Source organism: Chelonia mydas, chromosome 8 (assembly GCF_015237465.2).
Source record: "Chelonia mydas isolate rCheMyd1 chromosome 8, rCheMyd1.pri.v2, whole genome shotgun sequence".
NCBI lineage: Eukaryota > Metazoa > Chordata > Testudines > Cheloniidae > Chelonia > Chelonia mydas.
Window position 1 is genome coordinate 69,030,894 of NC_057854.1, and position 19,546 is coordinate 69,050,439.

The 19,546-nt window shown below is 41.0% G+C and overlaps 2 protein-coding genes across 10 annotated transcripts in view; one reads left to right on the forward strand and one right to left on the reverse strand.

Annotated features, from left to right (window-relative positions):
* Positions 1–4,203, reverse strand: part of SLC30A7 (solute carrier family 30 member 7) — a 54,599-nt gene extending 50,396 nt beyond the window's left edge. Inside the window, exons 1-2 of one of the 4 annotated variants that reach the window (XM_037906374.2) lie at positions 3,987–4,203; positions 3,607–3,708 (exon numbers count right to left, since the gene is read on the reverse strand). In XM_037906374.2, the coding sequence (XP_037762302.1) occupies positions 3,607–3,708; positions 3,987–4,066 (182 nt within the window). In that variant the 5' untranslated portion in view covers positions 4,067–4,203. Of the gene's footprint in view, positions 1–3,606; positions 3,709–3,986 lie in introns of those variants that run through there. The other 3 variants (XM_037906375.2, XM_037906376.2, XM_037906377.2) reach the window with 3 other exon arrangements.
* Positions 4,204–4,359: 156 nt separating this feature from the next.
* On the forward strand, positions 4,360–19,376 carry EXTL2 (exostosin like glycosyltransferase 2). 6 transcript variants are annotated; one of them, XM_037907257.2, is made up of 6 exons: positions 5,562–5,836; positions 8,223–8,262; positions 8,567–8,650; positions 13,316–13,743; positions 15,862–15,932; positions 16,627–19,376. In XM_037907257.2, the coding sequence occupies exons 3-6, from the start codon at positions 8,646–8,648 to the stop codon at positions 17,116–17,118; spliced, it is 996 nt and encodes a 331-aa protein (XP_037763185.1). In that variant the 5' UTR covers positions 5,562–5,836; positions 8,223–8,262; positions 8,567–8,645; the 3' UTR covers positions 17,119–19,376. The 6 variants fall into 6 exon arrangements, with proteins under 6 accessions (XP_043376666.1, XP_043376667.1, XP_037763185.1 ...); XM_043520731.1 differs by lacking the exons at positions 5,562–5,836; positions 8,223–8,262 and adding an exon at positions 4,360–4,589; XM_043520732.1 differs by lacking the exons at positions 5,562–5,836; positions 8,223–8,262 and adding an exon at positions 4,360–4,589 and having other exon boundaries at positions 13,411–13,743.
* Positions 19,377–19,546: the final 170 nt, after the last annotated feature.

A 19,546-nucleotide genomic window follows, 5' to 3' on the forward strand; every position in this document is an offset into this window, starting at 1 on the left:
AATTGTTGCCATTTGTGTTGTTCCTATTCCAAGCCTGTCACTTCAGCATCTTTTGTCAACATTAAATTCACAAATATTGTTAAAAGAAATTAGGAAAGACACGCTACCCAAATTTAAATGAATAACATTAATTAATTAATTATAAATTAATCATGTGGTTAATATTTACCAAACAGGATACAAAAAGATCTAGATCAGCTGTTCTCAAATGGAGGGTCGGGACCCCAAACTGGGTCATGACCCCGTTTTCATTGATCAGGGCTGGCATTAGACTTGCTAGGACCCAGGGCCGAAGCCCCACCGCCCAGGGCCAAAGCCTGAGAACTTCAGCACTGGGCGGCAGTACTTAGGTTACAGGCCCCAAGCCTGGGGCTGAAGCCCTTGGGCTTTGGCCCCCGCCACCCTGGGTGGCAGGGCTTGGGTGTTGGCTCCCCCTTCTCCCATCTTAGGTGGTGGTGCTCGGGCAGACTCAGGCTTCAGTCCCCTCTCCTTGGGTCATGTAGTAATTTTTGTCGTCAGAAGAGGGTTGCAGTACAATGAAGTTTGAGAACCTCTGATCTAGATTAAAAATAACCCCCAAAACACTTGGTCTGTAATTTAAAATTCAGAACAAAACAGGTTATAGTCTTTAGGAGTGAATGGGTTATACACTTGAAAATTAGCTACCAGTGATTAAAATGACACTGAAGTATATTTTCAAATGTTGTTCTGATAGGTCACTTTGTAGTCCCTGAAATACAAGAAGTACAGACTTTATAAATCAATCAAGTGTACTGGGAATTAGGATTACAGTTCCAAAAGTCTTTTTTGGTCCTACCAATTATCAGTTCTCATTCCTCTTACCCCAATTAAAAGCTGGAAAAGCAATCCCTCTATAGCCATAAGACTTATTGCACACAGGTTCAACTACCTTAGTTAGGAGGAAGATCACAGGAAGGGTGGTGTTAGGATTACTTTACTGAAGAATCATCCTCCTTTGAAAACTAATCCCTCAAACGAGGTTATTTCTAAAACTTTTTAAATCTGAATTGAACATTTCTTTCTCTAACTAGTATCTAAGGAAGACTGTTCCAAGATGCCTAGAATGGGAAGGAAAACAAAGGCTTCTACCTTCCTCCTAGTTGTTAGGAAAAAGTTAGCATATCAAATGAAGCTGTAGTGCAATGTCCTGGAATCCTGAGGCAATATTTTTTATGACATAGGTACATCTGCTGCTCACAGTCTCCAATTATCAAAGATTTTACACTCAAATAAGGCTCTCTTCCCAAAGGAAAGATCATTTAGATTAAGGTAGGGTTCAAATTTAGGAATAGCTATTCCTGATTAATTCTGAAATAAGATCACCTTCCAGAATAACTTCGTGTATATACAAGCTCTAAGTAAAGAGGTGAACATCTTTGGCCATCAAGTGTGCTTATGAAGAAGCAGCTTCCTAAATAGGATAGGATAAAATATATTCTTTTGGCAAACAGCAAGGGATTGCAGAATAAAGACATAAAATACAATCACATATCTGATTACAATATACACTCAGACCTGGTCTACACTTAAAAGTTAGGACACCAGAGCTTTGGGGCTTAGTGGTGTGAAAAATTCACATCCCGAAGCACCGTAGCTATGCTGACCTAACCCTCAGCATAGATGCACTAGGTCAGCAGAATCTTCCAGTGACCTAGCTACTGCTGCACAAGGAGGTGCATTACCTACAGCAATGAAAAAACCTCTTCCATCATTGTAGGAAGCATCTACACTATAGTGCTAGAGCAGCATAGCTATAGCGCCATAGCTGTGCCACTGTAGCGCCCATAGTGTAATCAGGGCCTTAAATAGTATACTAGGATAATGGGTGCTATAGAAAAGCCTCCGATAGATGCCAACCTTTCGGAGCTTAATTCTACAATGATAAAACAGTTCAAACACAACTCTCTCTGACCACATCTATTCTAGTGAACATTTCCAACATCTGAGACTTTGCTCTTAGCTTCTCCCATTAGGGCAGAGATGTGAGCAGAATATTCGGACATACCTAAGGCAACAATATCAAGTATCAGATTTGAAATCCTTTGATCATCTGGCCCTGTTATACATCCTTCAAAAGATCAGTTTTAGAAATCTCTAACATCAACCCTTCCTCCACACCAGAATAGTCTAATTATGCCCACAGCAAACTATTCACAATTCTCAAAATAACTACAAAGTCAAAGTCAGGCGAATCTAAAGGATTAATTGCCGTTCTGTGCCATCCGAACCGTGCTGAAGTAGCAACTCTTTTGATGAAAGCAAAGGGTTTTACCATATGTTCAGTGAGACATTTAAAAACAATCATAGAAGGCTAACAGGAAAAAGAGCTTTTCACCTCTAGGTTAGTGCTTAAGTAAGGCTCACAACAGAAAACAGTTAGTCTGATGGACCTTTTACAGTTTGTGAAGTCAGACCAAAATCTGAGTTCAGAAAGCAGAGATCCACTGTTGGCACTGACAGACACCTTTGTGGTCAGTTTCTGTAGAATCCAAAAACTGAATATGCGAAGACTGAAATCTCTCATCTTAGGGACAGTCCCTCTGTCAACAGAGAGGCACATCCATGGTGCAAAGAAATCTGCCACTGTTTGTACTCTACCTTTTAAAGGGGATAGATTATTTCTATTTACACTGGTGTCAAATGAGCACCTTAAACCACCACCAAAAATCACTCCACTTTTTTTAATTTCAGTTTTTACTATTGAAGTATTCCATTTTGATTAAGCTTTTGTCCTGTCTGTGTCTTGTCTAGCTTTGAGTTAGTGGCATGTATTGTTTACCTATTCCAGGATGTTTCAACTCCACTTAGGGATACAAAGATAAGGGCACTCTATGCAGTGTTACTTCGGCCTCTTGGCTGTCAGTTTATCAACACTTTCACTTTCCAAGATAAAGGATCCATGTAGCAGGTGGGGGACGGCGGAGGGCAACTGCAGCAATCCCCATATGGTGCAGTGCACCCCAGAGCCACCACTACTCCTCTGCCCTGAACCCAGCAGACACAGCAGAGGAGACGAGGTCAGAAGCCCTCTTCAGCAATATGCAGGATAACACCTGAGAGATGGACCCAAGAGACCAGAACTGGCTACCCGATTTTCATACCTATTTACTGGGGTATAAGCATGGCCATTATACACCTTTCAATTCACACCCTTCCTTAATCCGAGTTAACTTTCAGGTGTAGACAAGAGCTCAGACTAGCAGGGTGCAATGTCAGGGAAGGGGGAGTCACAACCCTGCCATCACAAAGCTAATGCTGTAGGAATCTTTCTTCAATCATTCAAAAGCCCCACTCAAGCCTGGTTATCAATCTGAGATATAGAGCCATTGCCCTGCCGGGGGCTTGAGAGACAAGCATAGCCCTGAAGCTGATGGAAGCAGAGGGTGGGGGGGGGGGGCAAGGTCAGGGCCCCTGACATCCCCCGACTCAACCTCCCCCACTTCAGGGGCACCCCCGCCCGTAAACACGGCCTGCCGGTGCTCGCACTCCAAGCCCAAAGCCAGAGGAGCCGCCGCCTGCGGCCCCAGCGGCCCAGTAGACGTGGCACTGGCTGCTGCGGGAGCCGCCCCCCTGCCGCGCCGGTACCTGTTACTCCAGATGCCGTAGAGCAGCTCCACGAAGGCGAAGGAGAGGTTGAGGCAGAGGAAGAAGAACAGGTTCCGCGAGGTCTTGTCGGACAGGATGGACCTAGACACACGGCACAGCGGTCACTCGCTGCCGCGGCCCCGGGGCAGGGCAACGGCGGCCCGGGGCACGGCCAGGGCACGGCGGCTGACAGCGTCACCCCGGGGGGGAGCCGCCGCCGCCCCTTCCCTCCGCAGGTGGGGGGGGTCCCTAGGGCGCCGCTTCCCGGTCTCCTGCTCCCAGGCACAGAGCCTGGGGCCGCCGGCTCCACCCCGGCCACTGCCCCCAGCCCCGGGGAGCGCGCCCCAGGGGACCCCCCAGGCCCGGGCCCCGCCGCTCACCTGAACCAGCCCGAGACCTTGCTGAGCAGGTTGAACTTGGGCGGCTTGTACTCATCGTCCTTGATGGATAAAGGCAACATCTTCCCGGCGCCGGCGACCCCGGAAAGGAGCAGGGCAGGCTGGGAGCGGCGCGGCTGCCGCGCCGGGATCCGCCTCCGACACTTCCGGCACCTGCTCTGCGCCTGCGCAGACGCCACGGGAGCGAACGGGCGGGGCCAGAAACCTAGTTCCACGTTTGGGGGCGGAGCTAGACCAGGAGACGGGGGCGATTGGCAGGACAATGGCCCCAGCCTCTATCCGGAAGGGGCGGGGATGGGTGAGGGCAAGCTAGTGCCTGAGTCTGCCGGCGCGTTCCCTTCCTCCTTGCTTGCCGGCGGGCCTGCGTGGGCTCGCTGGGCTGGCTGTGGGGTGCTGCGGTCCTGTGTGCTGACGCTCGCAGCAAAGCTCTTTTAGCCGGAGCCTGCGGAGGAGACATGCCTCTGATCGTTCCTCCTTGCTGCAGGCGTTTACACCTTGCTTCTCCGTCCTGAATCCTTTCCTGGATGTTCAAAAATGACCTTTCCTTGAGTCTGCCCTCTCTCCGCACCCAGAATCCTCTGTGTGGTACGCCCATAACTACCTCCTTTCTAAATCAAAATGATCCCCTTTTTACTGCATAGCTTCGCTGCTTGACCCAGTCCCCTACACACCGCAGCTTGACAGCGCAGTTCAATAAAAGCAAGCATTTGCTTGCAGATCACCTTCATCTTTTGCAAAAAGAAAAGGAGTATTTGTGGCACCTTAGAGACTAACCAATTTATTTGAGCATAAGCTTCATCTGATGAAGTGAGCGGTAGCTCACGAAAGCTTATGCTCAAATAAATTGGTTAGTCTCTAAGGTGCCACAAGTACTCCTTTTCTTTTTGCGAATACAGACTAACACGGCTGTTACTCTGAAACCTTCATCTTTTGATAGGCGAGACAGCTGTATGGAGCCTCCCTCCGCCCACACAGACACCAGACTAGGGACGCATTCTATACAGCAATTTCTTTAGCTATTTCATTTCCATGCATTTTAGTCAGAGTTCTCAGAGGCAGCCAAATCCTAACGCTTTCTTGAAAGATTTATGCTGTTACTAAATAAAACCTACTGAAGGTGGCTGCAAAATCCTCACTGTACTATAATATCCTATAGGGTAAAATAGTATTTGTATCAACGAAGGCGTGAATAGGTTAGATATGTACATTTCCTCTTTAATTTTCTATCCAAATGAACTTCACATAATTATATCTTGCTTTTCTGTGTGACCAGCAATCTATAGAGAAATATTTGTATTTGAACTGGAATGAGGAAGAGATTTAATAATAAAGACTATAAGGCAAATTAGGGAAATTTAGTTTTATAGATTCTCAGGTCCATTTCAAGGTGAACTTCTCCTCCCATCAAACAGACGGGTACCATCTGTGACACTGAAAACAAACACATGCAAAAAATATCTGATTCTCTGTAAGAATCAAAGCTTGCTTGAAAGTAGGGTTGACAAACTGTTATGGTCGGGATAAAGCACGAACTACAAATTCGAGCCTGCTGGGAAGAGGAGTGTTTTCATCCAGCAGGAAGTACTATGCTACAGAAAGGGAAGGTAGTACGGGCTTGTTCCAGCCCTTCTGCTGAGTCTCTTATGTTGGGAGGAGGAAAGGAGGGTTTTTCTATCAATGTTGTTGACTTAAAAATACAACCAGTACAAGCTGACTGAGTTTACAAAAAATGTACAGGCTTCTTATGTTCGGTTAAAAAATCTCTATTCTTCCTTATGTAAATCAAGGCTTAGACAAATAAGCTGTCTGGCTCACGGTCTCCAGCATTCTAGGTAAGGATACAATAAAATGCAATAATATGGAAGGTATTTTTAATTGGGGCAATGATGTGAAGTGGCTGTTCTATGAATAATTTAGTTTATTTGTGGTTTCTTTTTTAATGAATTGTTTTCATAAAATGAATGCTGATTATTAGAATGGGTAGGGAGATACGGTCTAGGCAGAAAGACAGCAGCTTCAGAAGAATTCTTTCTTAAAAGGGGGGTTAAAATCGCATATCTTGACTTTCTCAGTATTTGTATTTTATTTTTGTTTAAAAGAGGTAAATATTCCTTACAAAGGAATGTTGAGACTTTCAATGTGGGAAGAAGTCCAATACAGTTGCAGTGGAATTTTATATCCTACTTTGCTGCATTGTTCAGCACATTCATACATGAAAGCACCATGATACTAATTCTAATTTAATATCTTAAATTGAGATTCATCTATGATATCCTTATTTATCATTTACAGCCCATTGTATGTCATTAAGTAAACACAAATGTACGGAAACCCAACAGTTTTAAAATAACACATAGCACTTATGTTTGGATTTTCATTGTGCTTTAAAAATATTAACTAGTTAATCTTCACAACAATCTTGGCAAGTATCACAATGCCTGTTTTGAAAATAGGGAATCTGAGATACAATTTAAGGTCCACATTTTTAAAAATGCACATTGATTGCAGCTGTATCAGTTTACGGGAGACCATCTTGAAACATCTCTGGGCCGATAAGTTCTGATAAGCAGCAGCTACTATTGATTTCATTAGGAATTGCACTTTCAAAAGTTAGGCACAATGGTGTCTCAAGCTGGACACCCACAAACTGAGGCAAACAAAATCATGGGTCACTTTTGAAAATAGTGTAAGTGATTTCTCCAAGGCCACACAGAATCAGAACCAGAACCTAAACTCAGGAGCTCCTGTCTGTCACATGTTCAGATCACTAGACTGTGCTGTAAATATACAGACTTTCCAATTTGCATTTCTGTCAGTAAAGTTTATATAACCTAAAATAAGTTATTTTGTTGATATGGAAGCATAGGTTCAACAACTTAATGCTAGCTCTTCCTCTTCTAAGTTCCCATATTTCTGTTGTCCAAACATAGAAGCAGGTATCTATCTACGTTCCTCACACAGACAGATTTAACAAAAAAAACCCTCACTAATTTTCCTCTTAGTCTGGAGAAAAGTAGACTGCGGGGGGTGAGGGGGAGGCATACTAGTTTTCAAGTACATAAAAGGTTGTTACAAGAAGGAGGGTGAAAAATTTTTCTCGTTAACCTCCAAGGTTAGGACAAGAAGCAATGGGCTTGAATTGCACCAAGGGAGGTTTAGGTTGGACATTAGGAAAAACTTTCTGTCAGTGTAGTTCAGCACAAATTGCCTAGAGAGGTTGTAGAATCTCAGTCATTGGAGGTTTTTAAGAACAGGTCAGACAAACACCTGTCAGGAACGGTCTAGTTATTACATAGTCCTGCCTTGAGAGCAGGGGACTGGACTAGATGACCTATTGAGGTCCCTTCCAGTCCTACACTTCTATGATTGTCTTCCATCCAAAATGTATGAAATGCTCATTCTGATTTGCAGGCATGGAAAATGCCACCTCTGCAGTGCACAGATACCCCATAAAGTGCTCACCCTTATTATTCACTATGAGTACTAACTAGAGGCTCCAACAAAAATTGTGGCCCTATTGTGCTAGGCACAGTGCAAACACAGAGTATAAATAACCCTGCCCCAAAGAGCTTATAATTTAAACAGAGACAGAGAGAGGAAGTATTTCCCTTTCTAGACAATGAGGATGCCACTAGACAGAGAGATTAAGGCCCCAATCCTGCAATGACCTGCAGGCAAGGAGATCCCTAGTTCCTTCACTGGCACAAGTGACCTGTCCAATGTCGTGTGGGAAGTCTGTGACAGAACTATGAACTAAACCTGGATCTCCTGGACTGCAATCTAGTGCCTTAACTACAAGACCATCCTTCTTTTCTGCCCTTTCACTTTTGCTACCAACCCATCTACCCTCTTGCCCCTGAACTTTTATTGCCATCTCCACCTCACCTGCCTTCAGATGAGACAGGAAAAATCGTAAAACCAACTGATCACAATACATGCTTCCCCTTTAACCTCTAAATCAACCAATAAACATGGGAGATGGAGAACATGAAAGGCATGCACTGGAAAAATGGGAGACTATCACCTGAACCAGCGGTGATTATGGTAGCCCACGATGTACTCTAATGTGGTCTAGTGGATATGACATATTGGACTGAGATTGAGGACACTGGAGTTCTTTTCATAGCTCTGCGTCACCAACCTGATGTTTCATTTTGGGCAGGTCACTTCATCTTTCTGTGCCTCTCTTTCTCTTTCCACACTATCTTATTTATTTAGATCGCAAACTCGTCCAGACTACCTATCAAAATGGGGGCCTGTAAGTATTACTGTAATACAAATAAATAATATTGCAATGAGCAGCTAAATATGCTTGAGCTAAGAACATTTTTCTTTCTAACATACTGGTTTAGCAATGCATTTTTATAGTGGTCATGAAATCCAATGAAAACTCTTCAGCTGAACCACAGGAAAAGATGGACAGTTGCCAACAATGTGTACATTCATCAGTTGTTGAGATGAACACTTGTTTTATACAAAAATATATGACTGTGACAGAATCTTGGGTGATTGGTGAGCAAATGCATGATCAAAAGTTACATAATTCCTTTCACCTCCAACAGATCCATACAGAATTGATTTCACCTAATCAGCACCATCCTTTAAAACAAACCAAAATATACCCAGTCCATCTTGGCAAAAATGAGGTAAGTACATTTTTTTTTAAACTAAAAGTATGACTTTATTAAATTGTTTCATGCTAATATTGTCTAAACTGGTCTGTTACTGTGTAATTAATTAAGCTTGCATTTATTGTATCCAGAGGAAAGTAACATCCCTGTAAACTTTAATACTTTCTCTAGGGTTTTAAACATGAAAGATCATCACGTCTCACCAATTTTTAAACAGAACTCCCCACTCAAATCAATGGGGAGGGGGGTGTCTCTGCTTAAGCAAAACGCCACTCCCATCATGATATGGCCCACTAGTTGTTTCTTAATAACCTTTATTGATCAGTAGCAAGCTTAGAAAGTTACATCTGACTCATATGTCTTGAGAATAAATGAGAGCAAAACTACATAACGATTTAAAAAGTTTACCTAGGATACCCATCTCATAGGGCGTACCTGCCCTATGAGAAAGAAACAAGAGACTATTACAGAAGTGGTGGTGATGGTTCCTAAGAGATGAATCAGGATATCATTTAATCAAATCAGCTGTATTCAAAGTAAGAATACAGATGATTTTGCCAAGATCCTATAGCAACAACCAAAAATCTCAATGATGAAACTAAAGTTATATCAGCAAAGTCATTTTACATATTGGATGCTCTCAAGTTAGAGTTGATCAAGATATGTACTAATATAGTCTTTATACCCAAGATATTTGGGGTTTTCTCCTCTTCTGTACACATCATGTTTGAAGAAAATATTAATTTAAAAGATTATTTCAAAATAATATTTTTGTCTCTCAGTGCATACCATGCAATGATAAGAAAATAAAAAGTACAAAGACAACATTAATAAAGGCACATTGGGATACTGCATATTTCAGTAAACAAATAATATGCAACTAAATCTCAGAGATGAGGTGTGTGAGGTAATATTTTTTATTGGACCAACTTCTGTTGGTGAGAGAGACAAGAGACCAACACGACTAAAACAACATTGCATATAACAATCTCAGGTCCATCAAGATATTTCAGGATTAACAAGACACAAAGCTGATGAGTTTCTTTGGATTGATCTGCTTCAGCATATTCAATGAACAATAGTCAAGTAACTGGCATATGAATAATTCTTACGGAAAATATATTATTTCAAAATGGGAGTTGAAATGAATCATATGTGCCAGCAACCAGACTGAACACGTTAAATAATAGCTACTTAATACTATTAGACAACACCCCCACATACAGTGTTCTCCATGCCGGATGTAAGTTTTGAGACAAGGCCCTCTAGTTATTGTGGTGCAGCAGCACCACTAGATTGTGACTAATTGATTGTGTGACTAAACTATATGGTTGCCTTTCCATGGCAGCATAAAATAAACAGAAGAACATTGAAACACAGGGTGATTTTCTTTTTAAATTGAATTATATATTAAAATAAATAACCAGTAATACTGCACTGAATTGTAGAATATAGAGATGTAAAAGAGCTATCTGGGCATCTCAGCCATCTTCCTTCCAATTCATGCTCATTCCTTGTCACATTTTCTTGTGTTTTGTCCAAGTGTATTGATTCACTCACCCCACACTTTGCCTTTGAGCGCTTTTATCACGTCACTGGTTGGTTCACATACACAGTGATGATGTGATTCCTATCCAGGCTTTATCTGCCTCCTTGTAGACGTGCCCAAGAATGTGCTCAGTCTGTCTGTAGTATTGAAATTCACTGCCTAGTATCATAGTTGTGTCCTTATCAGCTCCAGCCCAATGCCTGCCACAGGAAGGAGAGGCTCTGCACCTCAAATAGTCAGAATATTACAGAGAGGAAATTAACCCTGTCACTGCCTCTGGCTCTGACTCCTTTGCCACACAATGCAAACATGGTTTAGTCTTTCCCATCTTAAGAAAAAAAAAAAAAAAAACCCACAACTGACCATTGACACCACTTGCCTCTTCAGCTCCCGCCCCATCTCCCCTCTTCATTTACTCTCTAAACTCTCTGAATGTAGTATTTGCAGTAGCTATCTGGAATTCCTCTCCAGTACAATCCTAAACCCTCTCCAATCGAGCTTCCACCCCTTGCACTCAATTGAAACCACTCTCACTGAAGTTTCCAATGACTTCCTCTCAGAACTAGTACTCCATTCTCATCCTCTTTGACCTGTCAGCAACTTTCAACACATGCTCTTCTTCTTGAAATCTTGTCCTCCCTTGGCTTCCCATAACTGTGTCCTCTCCTAGTTCTTTTCCTCTCTCTCTAATTGCTCCTCCTACCTCTCTGATTGCTCCATTAGCATGTGCTTCAGAGGATCCTTGTCTTCCCCCTCCAGATTTCTGTGGGGGTTTGCACAGGTCCTTGGTCTCCCTTCTAAACGTCTTCCTCTATGAAACACAAATTCAACTACCATCTCTAAGCTGATGAATTACAGATCTATCTCTGCTCCAGATCTGTCTCCTTCTGACCAAACTAAAATCTCTGCCTTTCAATGACATCTCCTTGTGGATGTCCAGCCAGCAGCTCAAATTCAACATGGCTAAGAGAGCTCTTACTCTTCTCACCAAAAACCCTCTATGCTATCTCCTTTCTCTTTCACAGTGGACAATACCACCATCCTGCCTTCACTCGGACCCATAACCTGAGCATTATCTTCAACTCAGACTTCTGTCTAGGTCTTCACATCCAGGCTATGTCTCATCTTGCAGATTCTTTCTGCATAAAATATCTAAGATATGGCCTTTCCTATCTATCTACACAGTTAAAACTTTTGTCCAGGCTCTCGTTATCTCACATACTGATTACTGCAACTTCCTTTTCTCTGGCCTTAAATGCAGTCTTGTCTACTCATATCCATGCAGAATGCTGCTGCAAAGATCATTTTCCGAGCTCATCGCTTGGACCATGTCACTCCTTTCTTTGCACCCCTTAGGCTACCCGTTTAATAAGTAATTAAATATTAGTTACTTGTTTTCACTTTCAAGGCCCATCACAACACATCTCCATCTTACCTATCATCTCTCGTCCGGTATTGAGAGGTCAGCCCCTCCCGCTGATCAGCCCATGATGCAAGCTTCTATCACCCACTTGTTAAATTTTCAAACAAGCACCTTTGTGCTTTCTCCCATGCTGATCCTCACACTTGGGAGGAACTCCTCATATACATCCTCAAAGGCACTTCATTGTTCTCCTTCAAATATCCTAAAAACTATCCTTTGTTGTGATGCCTACAAATAGCTTGACAACGGTTAGACCACTACCTATCATGCTGACTAATATTGTCTCACTGTATCCTTGTACTCCCCGGTTTGTCTGTATCAGTTGTCTCTTATCTTACAATCTAAGTATAAGGTCTTTGCGGCAGGGACTGTCTTTTTGTTCTGTGTTTGAACAGTGCCTAGCACAAGAGAGTTCTGGACCGTGATTAGAGCTTTTAAGCATTACAATAATATCAATAATAATAATAAACCAAACTTCTTGCTGCCTCCTGTCCTGGATGGCAGAATCTCTAATGATGGATTTTCCCTGCCATTCTCTTCCTACAAAAACCGTCAACTTTTTCATGATTTAGTAAGCAGAGTCAGGAAGCAGTGCAGTGGAAGAGGAGAAGGGAGTGGACAGAACTGAGCATTGAGGTCTCTGCAGAAAAGTCATGCCTTGAAGAGGCATAGAGGCAGTCCTACCCTTTCATCCCTCGTGATGATTCCTTTCAGTCAATTTGGGACAGTTTAGTGAAGCTTGCCTATAACTATGCTGTACCTGTTACATTAATAAACAAAGGACTCTGAAGTTATTAATCCAGCACTTTTCATAAAAATTAAAATTCACTTAAACCCAAATAATTATGTATAGACTATAAGCTCTTTGGATCAGAGGCTGTCATTTGCTATATGTTTGTAAAGCCCTAGCAAAATGGGTCCCAAACTGGTTGGCCTCTAGGTACTTTCTTAATATAAATGTTTAGTGATGCAAGGAGGAGGTGGTGGCAATAGGCAGTGGGCAGGAGGAGGCATTGGAGTGAGGGTTCAAGTGGGAAGGAGGAGGGGAAGATGCTCCTTGATTCTACTTTCATTATCCTTGGCACAAGCCCCACCTAGTAGAGTTAACATGCATGAGTGTCAAGGTAGACTTCGTATGGGATTCATGACACATCTTGAGTTTTGCTACCACTCATGTGTCTATTGCCTCAGGCGGTCACCTTTACTGCTTCTCCCTGGTACCAGCTCTATATCTGTCATTTTGTCCATCATTGTGCATCACACTTCTCTGGAAAAAAAAAACCCTTTTGATCCGTGTTCAATCATCTGCTATTTTTCAGTGGGTGACCTCATAGGTAACATCGCATGTAGACTTAACTCCTGGTGTACTTGCAAGACAAGAGTACATTCATGTGTAGTTTTAGAGAGGATACTAGAATATTATCTCATGTTTCACATAATGATTATACAAATAAAGTTTTTAAGGACCATCTCAGACTATTTATAAGGGTTTTTTAATACAAATAGTAATTATTCTTTCTATCCCAGGAGCACGTAGAGGCTCCAGAAAAGATTTATTCATTTACTTGGACAAAACTCCAATTTACTTTAATTGGAATTTTGCTTGAGTATGAGCTGAGTGAGGTCTATGTTAATTTTACAGTGAACTGACTATGTAGGTAGATGATTGATGAATTTTCTCTTCCCATTTCAATTTATGTTAATAAAGATGTTATCACATCTGTAAGCTACCAGGAAGAGTTATGGGAATCCGACTACTTCGCTTCTCGTCTGTGGTGATCTTTGTCTTACTCCTTGTGGCAGGTGCTTTAATGGCTTTGCTTCCTAACAGTAAAGATGACAAAATGCCCAATTTGCGAAGGGAACCAAAATCCCAGAGCCAATCTGCCTTGGATTCATTTACTCTTGTTATGCAGACATACAACAGAACTGACTTATTGCTGAAACTCTTAAATCATTATCAAGCCATCCCCCATCTACACAAAGTAATTGTTGTGTGGAACAATGTTGGGGAGAAGATGCCAGAGGAAATGTGGAATTATTTGGGACCACATCCTGTACCTGTTGTCTTCAAAGTGCAGACCATGAATCACATGAGGAACAGACTCCAGATCTTCCCTGAATTGGAAACAAAAGGTAATGAATGCCTCACTCTTATAGGTAGCATTGTTGCTAACAATATTATTTCCACTTTTCAGGACACTTATCATTTTATCTATCACTCAGAACAACGGCATATTTGATCATTATGGGAAAAATCCCACTGACCAAGTGGATCCAGAAACCTCTGAATCCACCAGTTGTTGAGCAATTCCACTTAGCAGAAAACAGCAGCAGGGAAGATGTAAGCAACAGGACACATGGAGATCATGTAGCATGGATGTTAGACACCCTCCACCCCTCAGAGGCTGTATTAGAAGCACTGGGTGGAGGAGAGAATGGGGGGAGGGCCCTTGCTGTACTCATGGAAATGTGGCTGCTATCTCAGTTTCTTCTTTCAGGCAAAGGTGACTAGATAGATTAGCTTTCCAGCCAAATCCAAAATTCCTCCCTAATCCAACAAAACTAACATAAAAAAAGTCCAAATCAGTACAGGGGTTCACATGCCTTTTTCTACAGCCCTTTCGTGGAAATCCAAAAGCATGTGCTGCTTCCTATATTCCCCCCCTTAGCCCAGTCTGATTCTTTAGCCCAAATCACTACTCCTTCTCTGGGTATTTTTCCCTGCCCTTTGGCTTTTCATCCAGGCCTCTTCCTCAACTCTTTGCAGGAGAGACCCGACAACAAGTCTTGTTTCCTTCAAGTAAAAAGACGCATAAGTCCCACATCTTTTGTGGGCTCTTTCTTGTTTGTAAAAAGGAAACTTTTATTTCACTACCCTCTACGCTAGCATACATTGCTACTCAACCTAAAATTCCCAGAAAGCCTCTCAGCACTACAGCCCCCAGAATGCCCTGCTGCTTAATCAGGGTTGCACTGAGCCATAGCATTGCCGTAAAGGGGTCAGCACCCCATTATGTTTCCTCCCTGAGGAACTGACCTACGTGCATCCTGCTTTCACCCCTACATGCAGCATGTTTACAGGCTCTAGGATCTCATACAAGGCCAGAAGGGACCACGAAATCATCTAATCTGATCCCCTGTATATGACAGGCTACCCATCAAATCCACCCAGCACTCCCATACCACACGCAACAACTGAAATCCAACCATAGTATTACACATGAAACTAGACTACTACATGTGACAGGGAGATAACAAGAGGGACAGAGGTGCATGAATGCCTGAGACTTCTGCAATATCAGGGAACTGATTTAAGTGAGATATACCCAGTTAATCCCTCCCATGCTGCTGAGGAAGGTGTCCCCCAAGGTCACTGGGGATCTGAAGCAACAGGCCTTATCCTGCAGTTAATAAGAGGGAATTTTTGCCTATATAATATGCTCTTTTTGCCTGTCTAGGTCCCAGAGAAGTGGTGTGGAAATACTTATGTCTTGGTGTTTCCTTGATGTTAAGAAATAATTATTATGTGGAAATTCATATAATCCATCATACTGGACAATATGGGATCTGATTATTTTTCCTTGATTTTTATAGTTGTCCTTTACACAGTATTAAAAAGCTATTAGGATTGCAACGTGACCTGCAATTAGTAAAATCTGTTGTATTCCTTTGCCAACCCCTCTTCCCGCCCCCGCCCGACCACAGATTTTCCACTGTACAGCTGTTCAGCTATGCTACACAACTTTTAATGCTATAGTGATAGTTTGTGATTGATAATAGCAATAATGTGCTAAAAATTATGTTTGCTTCAGGTCAATTAATCATCTGTTACAACTGCAAAGTTAAACATCCTTTTCACTGTAATCTTAATATCTAAGTATATATTTTCAGCCTGGTGCATGGTGATTTAGCTATGCAACTCACCCTAATGTTTATAGGAGTTGTCTGGCTAGCTTGTCATTGCACATAGCACAGGTAAATTGTCACATACAGGCAGTCCTCGGACTTACGACACAATTGGTTCCTGAAAATTGCATCATAAGTCGAAACGTCATAACTCGGAACTGCAGGCGTCGTAAAGTCAAAACCATTGGTCGTAAGTCAAATCAGGGTGTCAACCTAGAAGGGTCGTACGTGCTGTCTTAAGTCAAAGCTCATAAAGTTGAGGACTGCCTGTATTTATCACTGAATGATTTTAAATTTTTCTTTACCTTAATTAAAAAATGTAAATGTCTTTTTTCCTCTCTCCAGCTGTTTTAATGGTGGATGACGACACACTGATTAGTGCCTATGACCTTGCTTTTGCCTTCTCTGTTTGGCAGGTAATGTTTGTATATTGCATCCTGCATATTTATAATGGAGTTTATATCAATTTTACTAAATGGAAAGATTAAATCAGTTCATTGTTGCTATTTCTAGGACATACTGTTATCATCTGTTATATACATGATCAGTTAAATTCTAAAAGGCAAGAGACACTGAAGAATAATATTTTAATGATACAAAATTATAGACTGCCGGTATAAGCGATGTTTTTATCATTCCTCTGCTTAAAAGGCAAATTACAAAGTCACAGCTATCAGAAAATCTAATTGGTTAAATGCAGCAAAGAAATTTTAATTTGATCTGGAAGCTGTGCACCAGAAATCAATAGTAATATTTCTCTTTACTGTGCAGAGATTATCGTAGGCTTATTTTTGATCCCAAACATGTGACTGCAAATTAACTTTGGCCAGATGCTACTTGGCATTGTATGATGTGGAGGGAAGCACAGTCTATCAGCTTTTGCAGGTCATTTTGTATTAACTTGCAACAATCTCCATGTGGTGCAGGCCAGCAGACCACAGAGCTGATTATTTTATATTATCTGCATCTTTCGTAGCAATTAATTTGCACTTCTATCAATAATAGGCTCATAAGGGATACTTCTATTAAAAGGTTTTGTACTGCTGTATTGATTAACATTTTGACTGTAGTGCGGAGCTTTAATTTTGCTATCTTTTGATTTTCTTACAGCAATTTCCAGATCAGATAGTGGGATTTGTTCCTAGAAAGCATGTTTCCACTCCTTCAGGTATATACAGTTATGGCAGCTTTGAATTGCAGACCCCTGGATTTGGAAATGGGGACCAGTACTCCATGGTTCTCATCGGAGCAGCATTCTTCCACAGTGGATACCTAGAACTCTTTCAAAAGCAGCCTGACGCTGTTCATGCTTTGATAGATGAAACTCAAAACTGTGATGATATTGTCATGAATTTTCTAGTGGCAAAGCATACCGGAAAGCCTTCAGGAGTGTTTGTGAAACCTGTTGACATAAGGAATTTAGAAAAAGAGACTAACAGTGGTTATTCCGGAATGTGGCACCGAGCAGAGCACTTGCTACAAAGATCTTACTGTCTAAACAAATTGGTTAATATTTATGACAGTATGCCCTTAAAATATTCTAACATTATAATTTCTCAGTTTGGGTTCCCTAATTATGCCAATTACAAGAATAAAATGTAAGAATGTATAGTACATGGGGTATATGTTACACATCAAACAGTGAATTCAAGTCAGTGTAAGTTAAATGCTGAGGGGCCAGAAGAAGGCATACATTACTCCAGCTTGTCCTCCTTTACACATAGCCTCTGAATTTTGCCCACAGTATTTTCTTTCCCCAGTGTACGTTATTGAGAAGTTTAAAGAACAGCATATGTGTAATGTTCACTTATAATAAATTCACCCTCATCTCTTAATGCTTGAGAAGCTGCTGTTGTCGAAATTACAGGGCTAGACCTTCAAAAGCATGTACAGAAAAATGGACAATCACTTGGTGCACACATATGAAGAACTAAACTTCTGTTTCTTTAGAATGGTATTTTGGCATATTTGTGTTATACATATTTTTTTTTGAGACTGTTCTATTTTTCTTGGTTATAAAACTCTTCACAGCTTGTATGTTAACTACTGTTCTTCAGCGTGAAATGTTCCTGAGGTTCCAATCAAACCATAAACCCAACAAAGTCATGGAACAAAGCACGGTCTCTGTATCAAAAATCTCTAGATGCCTCACATATAACAATGGCCACTGAGGAGTTATGGAGCATAATGTTGCTGATACCGCCTTTTTTCCTATCATTACTTTGCCCACAGTCACTGGGAGGCTGCTCAGGAACTGAAAGGTAAACGTTCTAATTGTTAACTTGGGAAAGATAATGAACATGGAAAGCATATATCATAAAAAATGTAGCTTATGTTACCACATATGCAGCCAAAAGAGACAGATGCCATATTTGCTACTTACTACAGCCTTTAGAACTTACTCTTATTTCAGTATTTTGCATATACAGTAGAACCTCAGAGTTATAAACAACCTCCATTCCCGAGGCATTTATAACTCTGATGTTAACTTTTGTTCAGTTAACTCTAACTTAACTGAACAAAACATTATGGTTGTTCTTTCAAAAGTTTACAACTTTGATTTAATACAGCTTTGAAACGTTGCTATGCAGAAGAAAAATGCAGCTTTCCCTTTATTTTTTTTTAGTAGTTTACGTTTAACACTGTACTGTATTTGCTTTTTTTTCTTTGGTGCTTCTGGTTCCAAATGAGGTATGTAGTTGACTGGTCAGTACATAACTCTGGTGTGCGTAACCCTGAGGTTCTACTTTGCATTATGCTGGAGAAGTGTGCCTGAAAAGCAACTCATGCTTCTAAAAAAATGTTTTAAGTATAATTCATGGTAGTAACTACAGATATATTTTATGTCTGTCTAGCTATTTTTGCATCTGATCCAGAAGGTACATTTTGTAAGCGTACAGGTCTACTTTATTTTGTTTTACTGTTTGAATTGAATATATTCTATTTTTATTTCCTTCACTTATTTTCAAATGGCAAAACTAATAAACGTCTATGATAAAAATAAAATGTTGTGTAGTTTATGGAGACATTAGGAAATATGTTGTAGGCTACATTCCTGGCGAGGACTGTACTAGATGACTTGTTGGGTCTTTTCAGTCTCTGAATTCTTTGGTTGTACCTATGTTAAATGGACTTGTTACCATCAGCTGATATCAGCTTTGGACTGCTGAACTAGTACTGGAAACATCTTAAATATACATCCTAAATATAGGACAAAACTATTACAAAAAATATTCTTGAGACGTGGAAGAAATAATCTATGGCAATGTAATTTAGACACGGACAGATCAGATCATTGAGCCTTGGTGGAACCAAGTCTCAGAACTAAAAAAGGAGTTAGTCCCATCTGCACTAGCAGTAAATATTGTTCTAAATGCTAGTTCAAGGGGATCTGTGGCAGACAACCATTGTCAGGAATGAGTCATTTTCCTAGTGTAGACATGGTTTACGACTATCATTCTTGTAATAGGTTAGCTGAGAAAAAAGGACTCTTGAGTAATGTCAGAAGTTCTTTACTAGTAGGCTGATGATGACCATGCTTTTTACACTTGTTCTATTAGTTGTATTACAGGATTTGTTTTAGATAGTGTAATCTTGGTAGCCTTAGAAGTTGTCAAATTTTAAGTGGCAAAGCATGTTTTAATGTGAAGACTAAAACTCTGCTTACTTATCTTGTTGGAGTAATCAAAGTAGATTTAATGATAGTGATAAGTGATAAATAGTATATACATATCTGTGGTCTTTCTACCAATGCAGACCTCCTTGCAGTAACTCACTGTGCATCACTTGCTTATTGTTGCTTCTGTGACTTTTTTCTTTTCTGTATCAATTGTCAATTAATAAAATAAGTGTTTCTCATATTGGTAAATTAATTTGTAGCATTGTTATACAAATTATATACTTATGTACTTTTTTGTCTTATAGTAGTACTATTGGCAAAGTTTTAAAGTGTTAGGTACCTAAGCTGTGCCCACAAAATTGCTGTACAAACCCGCCCCACCTAACAAATCTTGCCTTTCTGCAGGCAGTT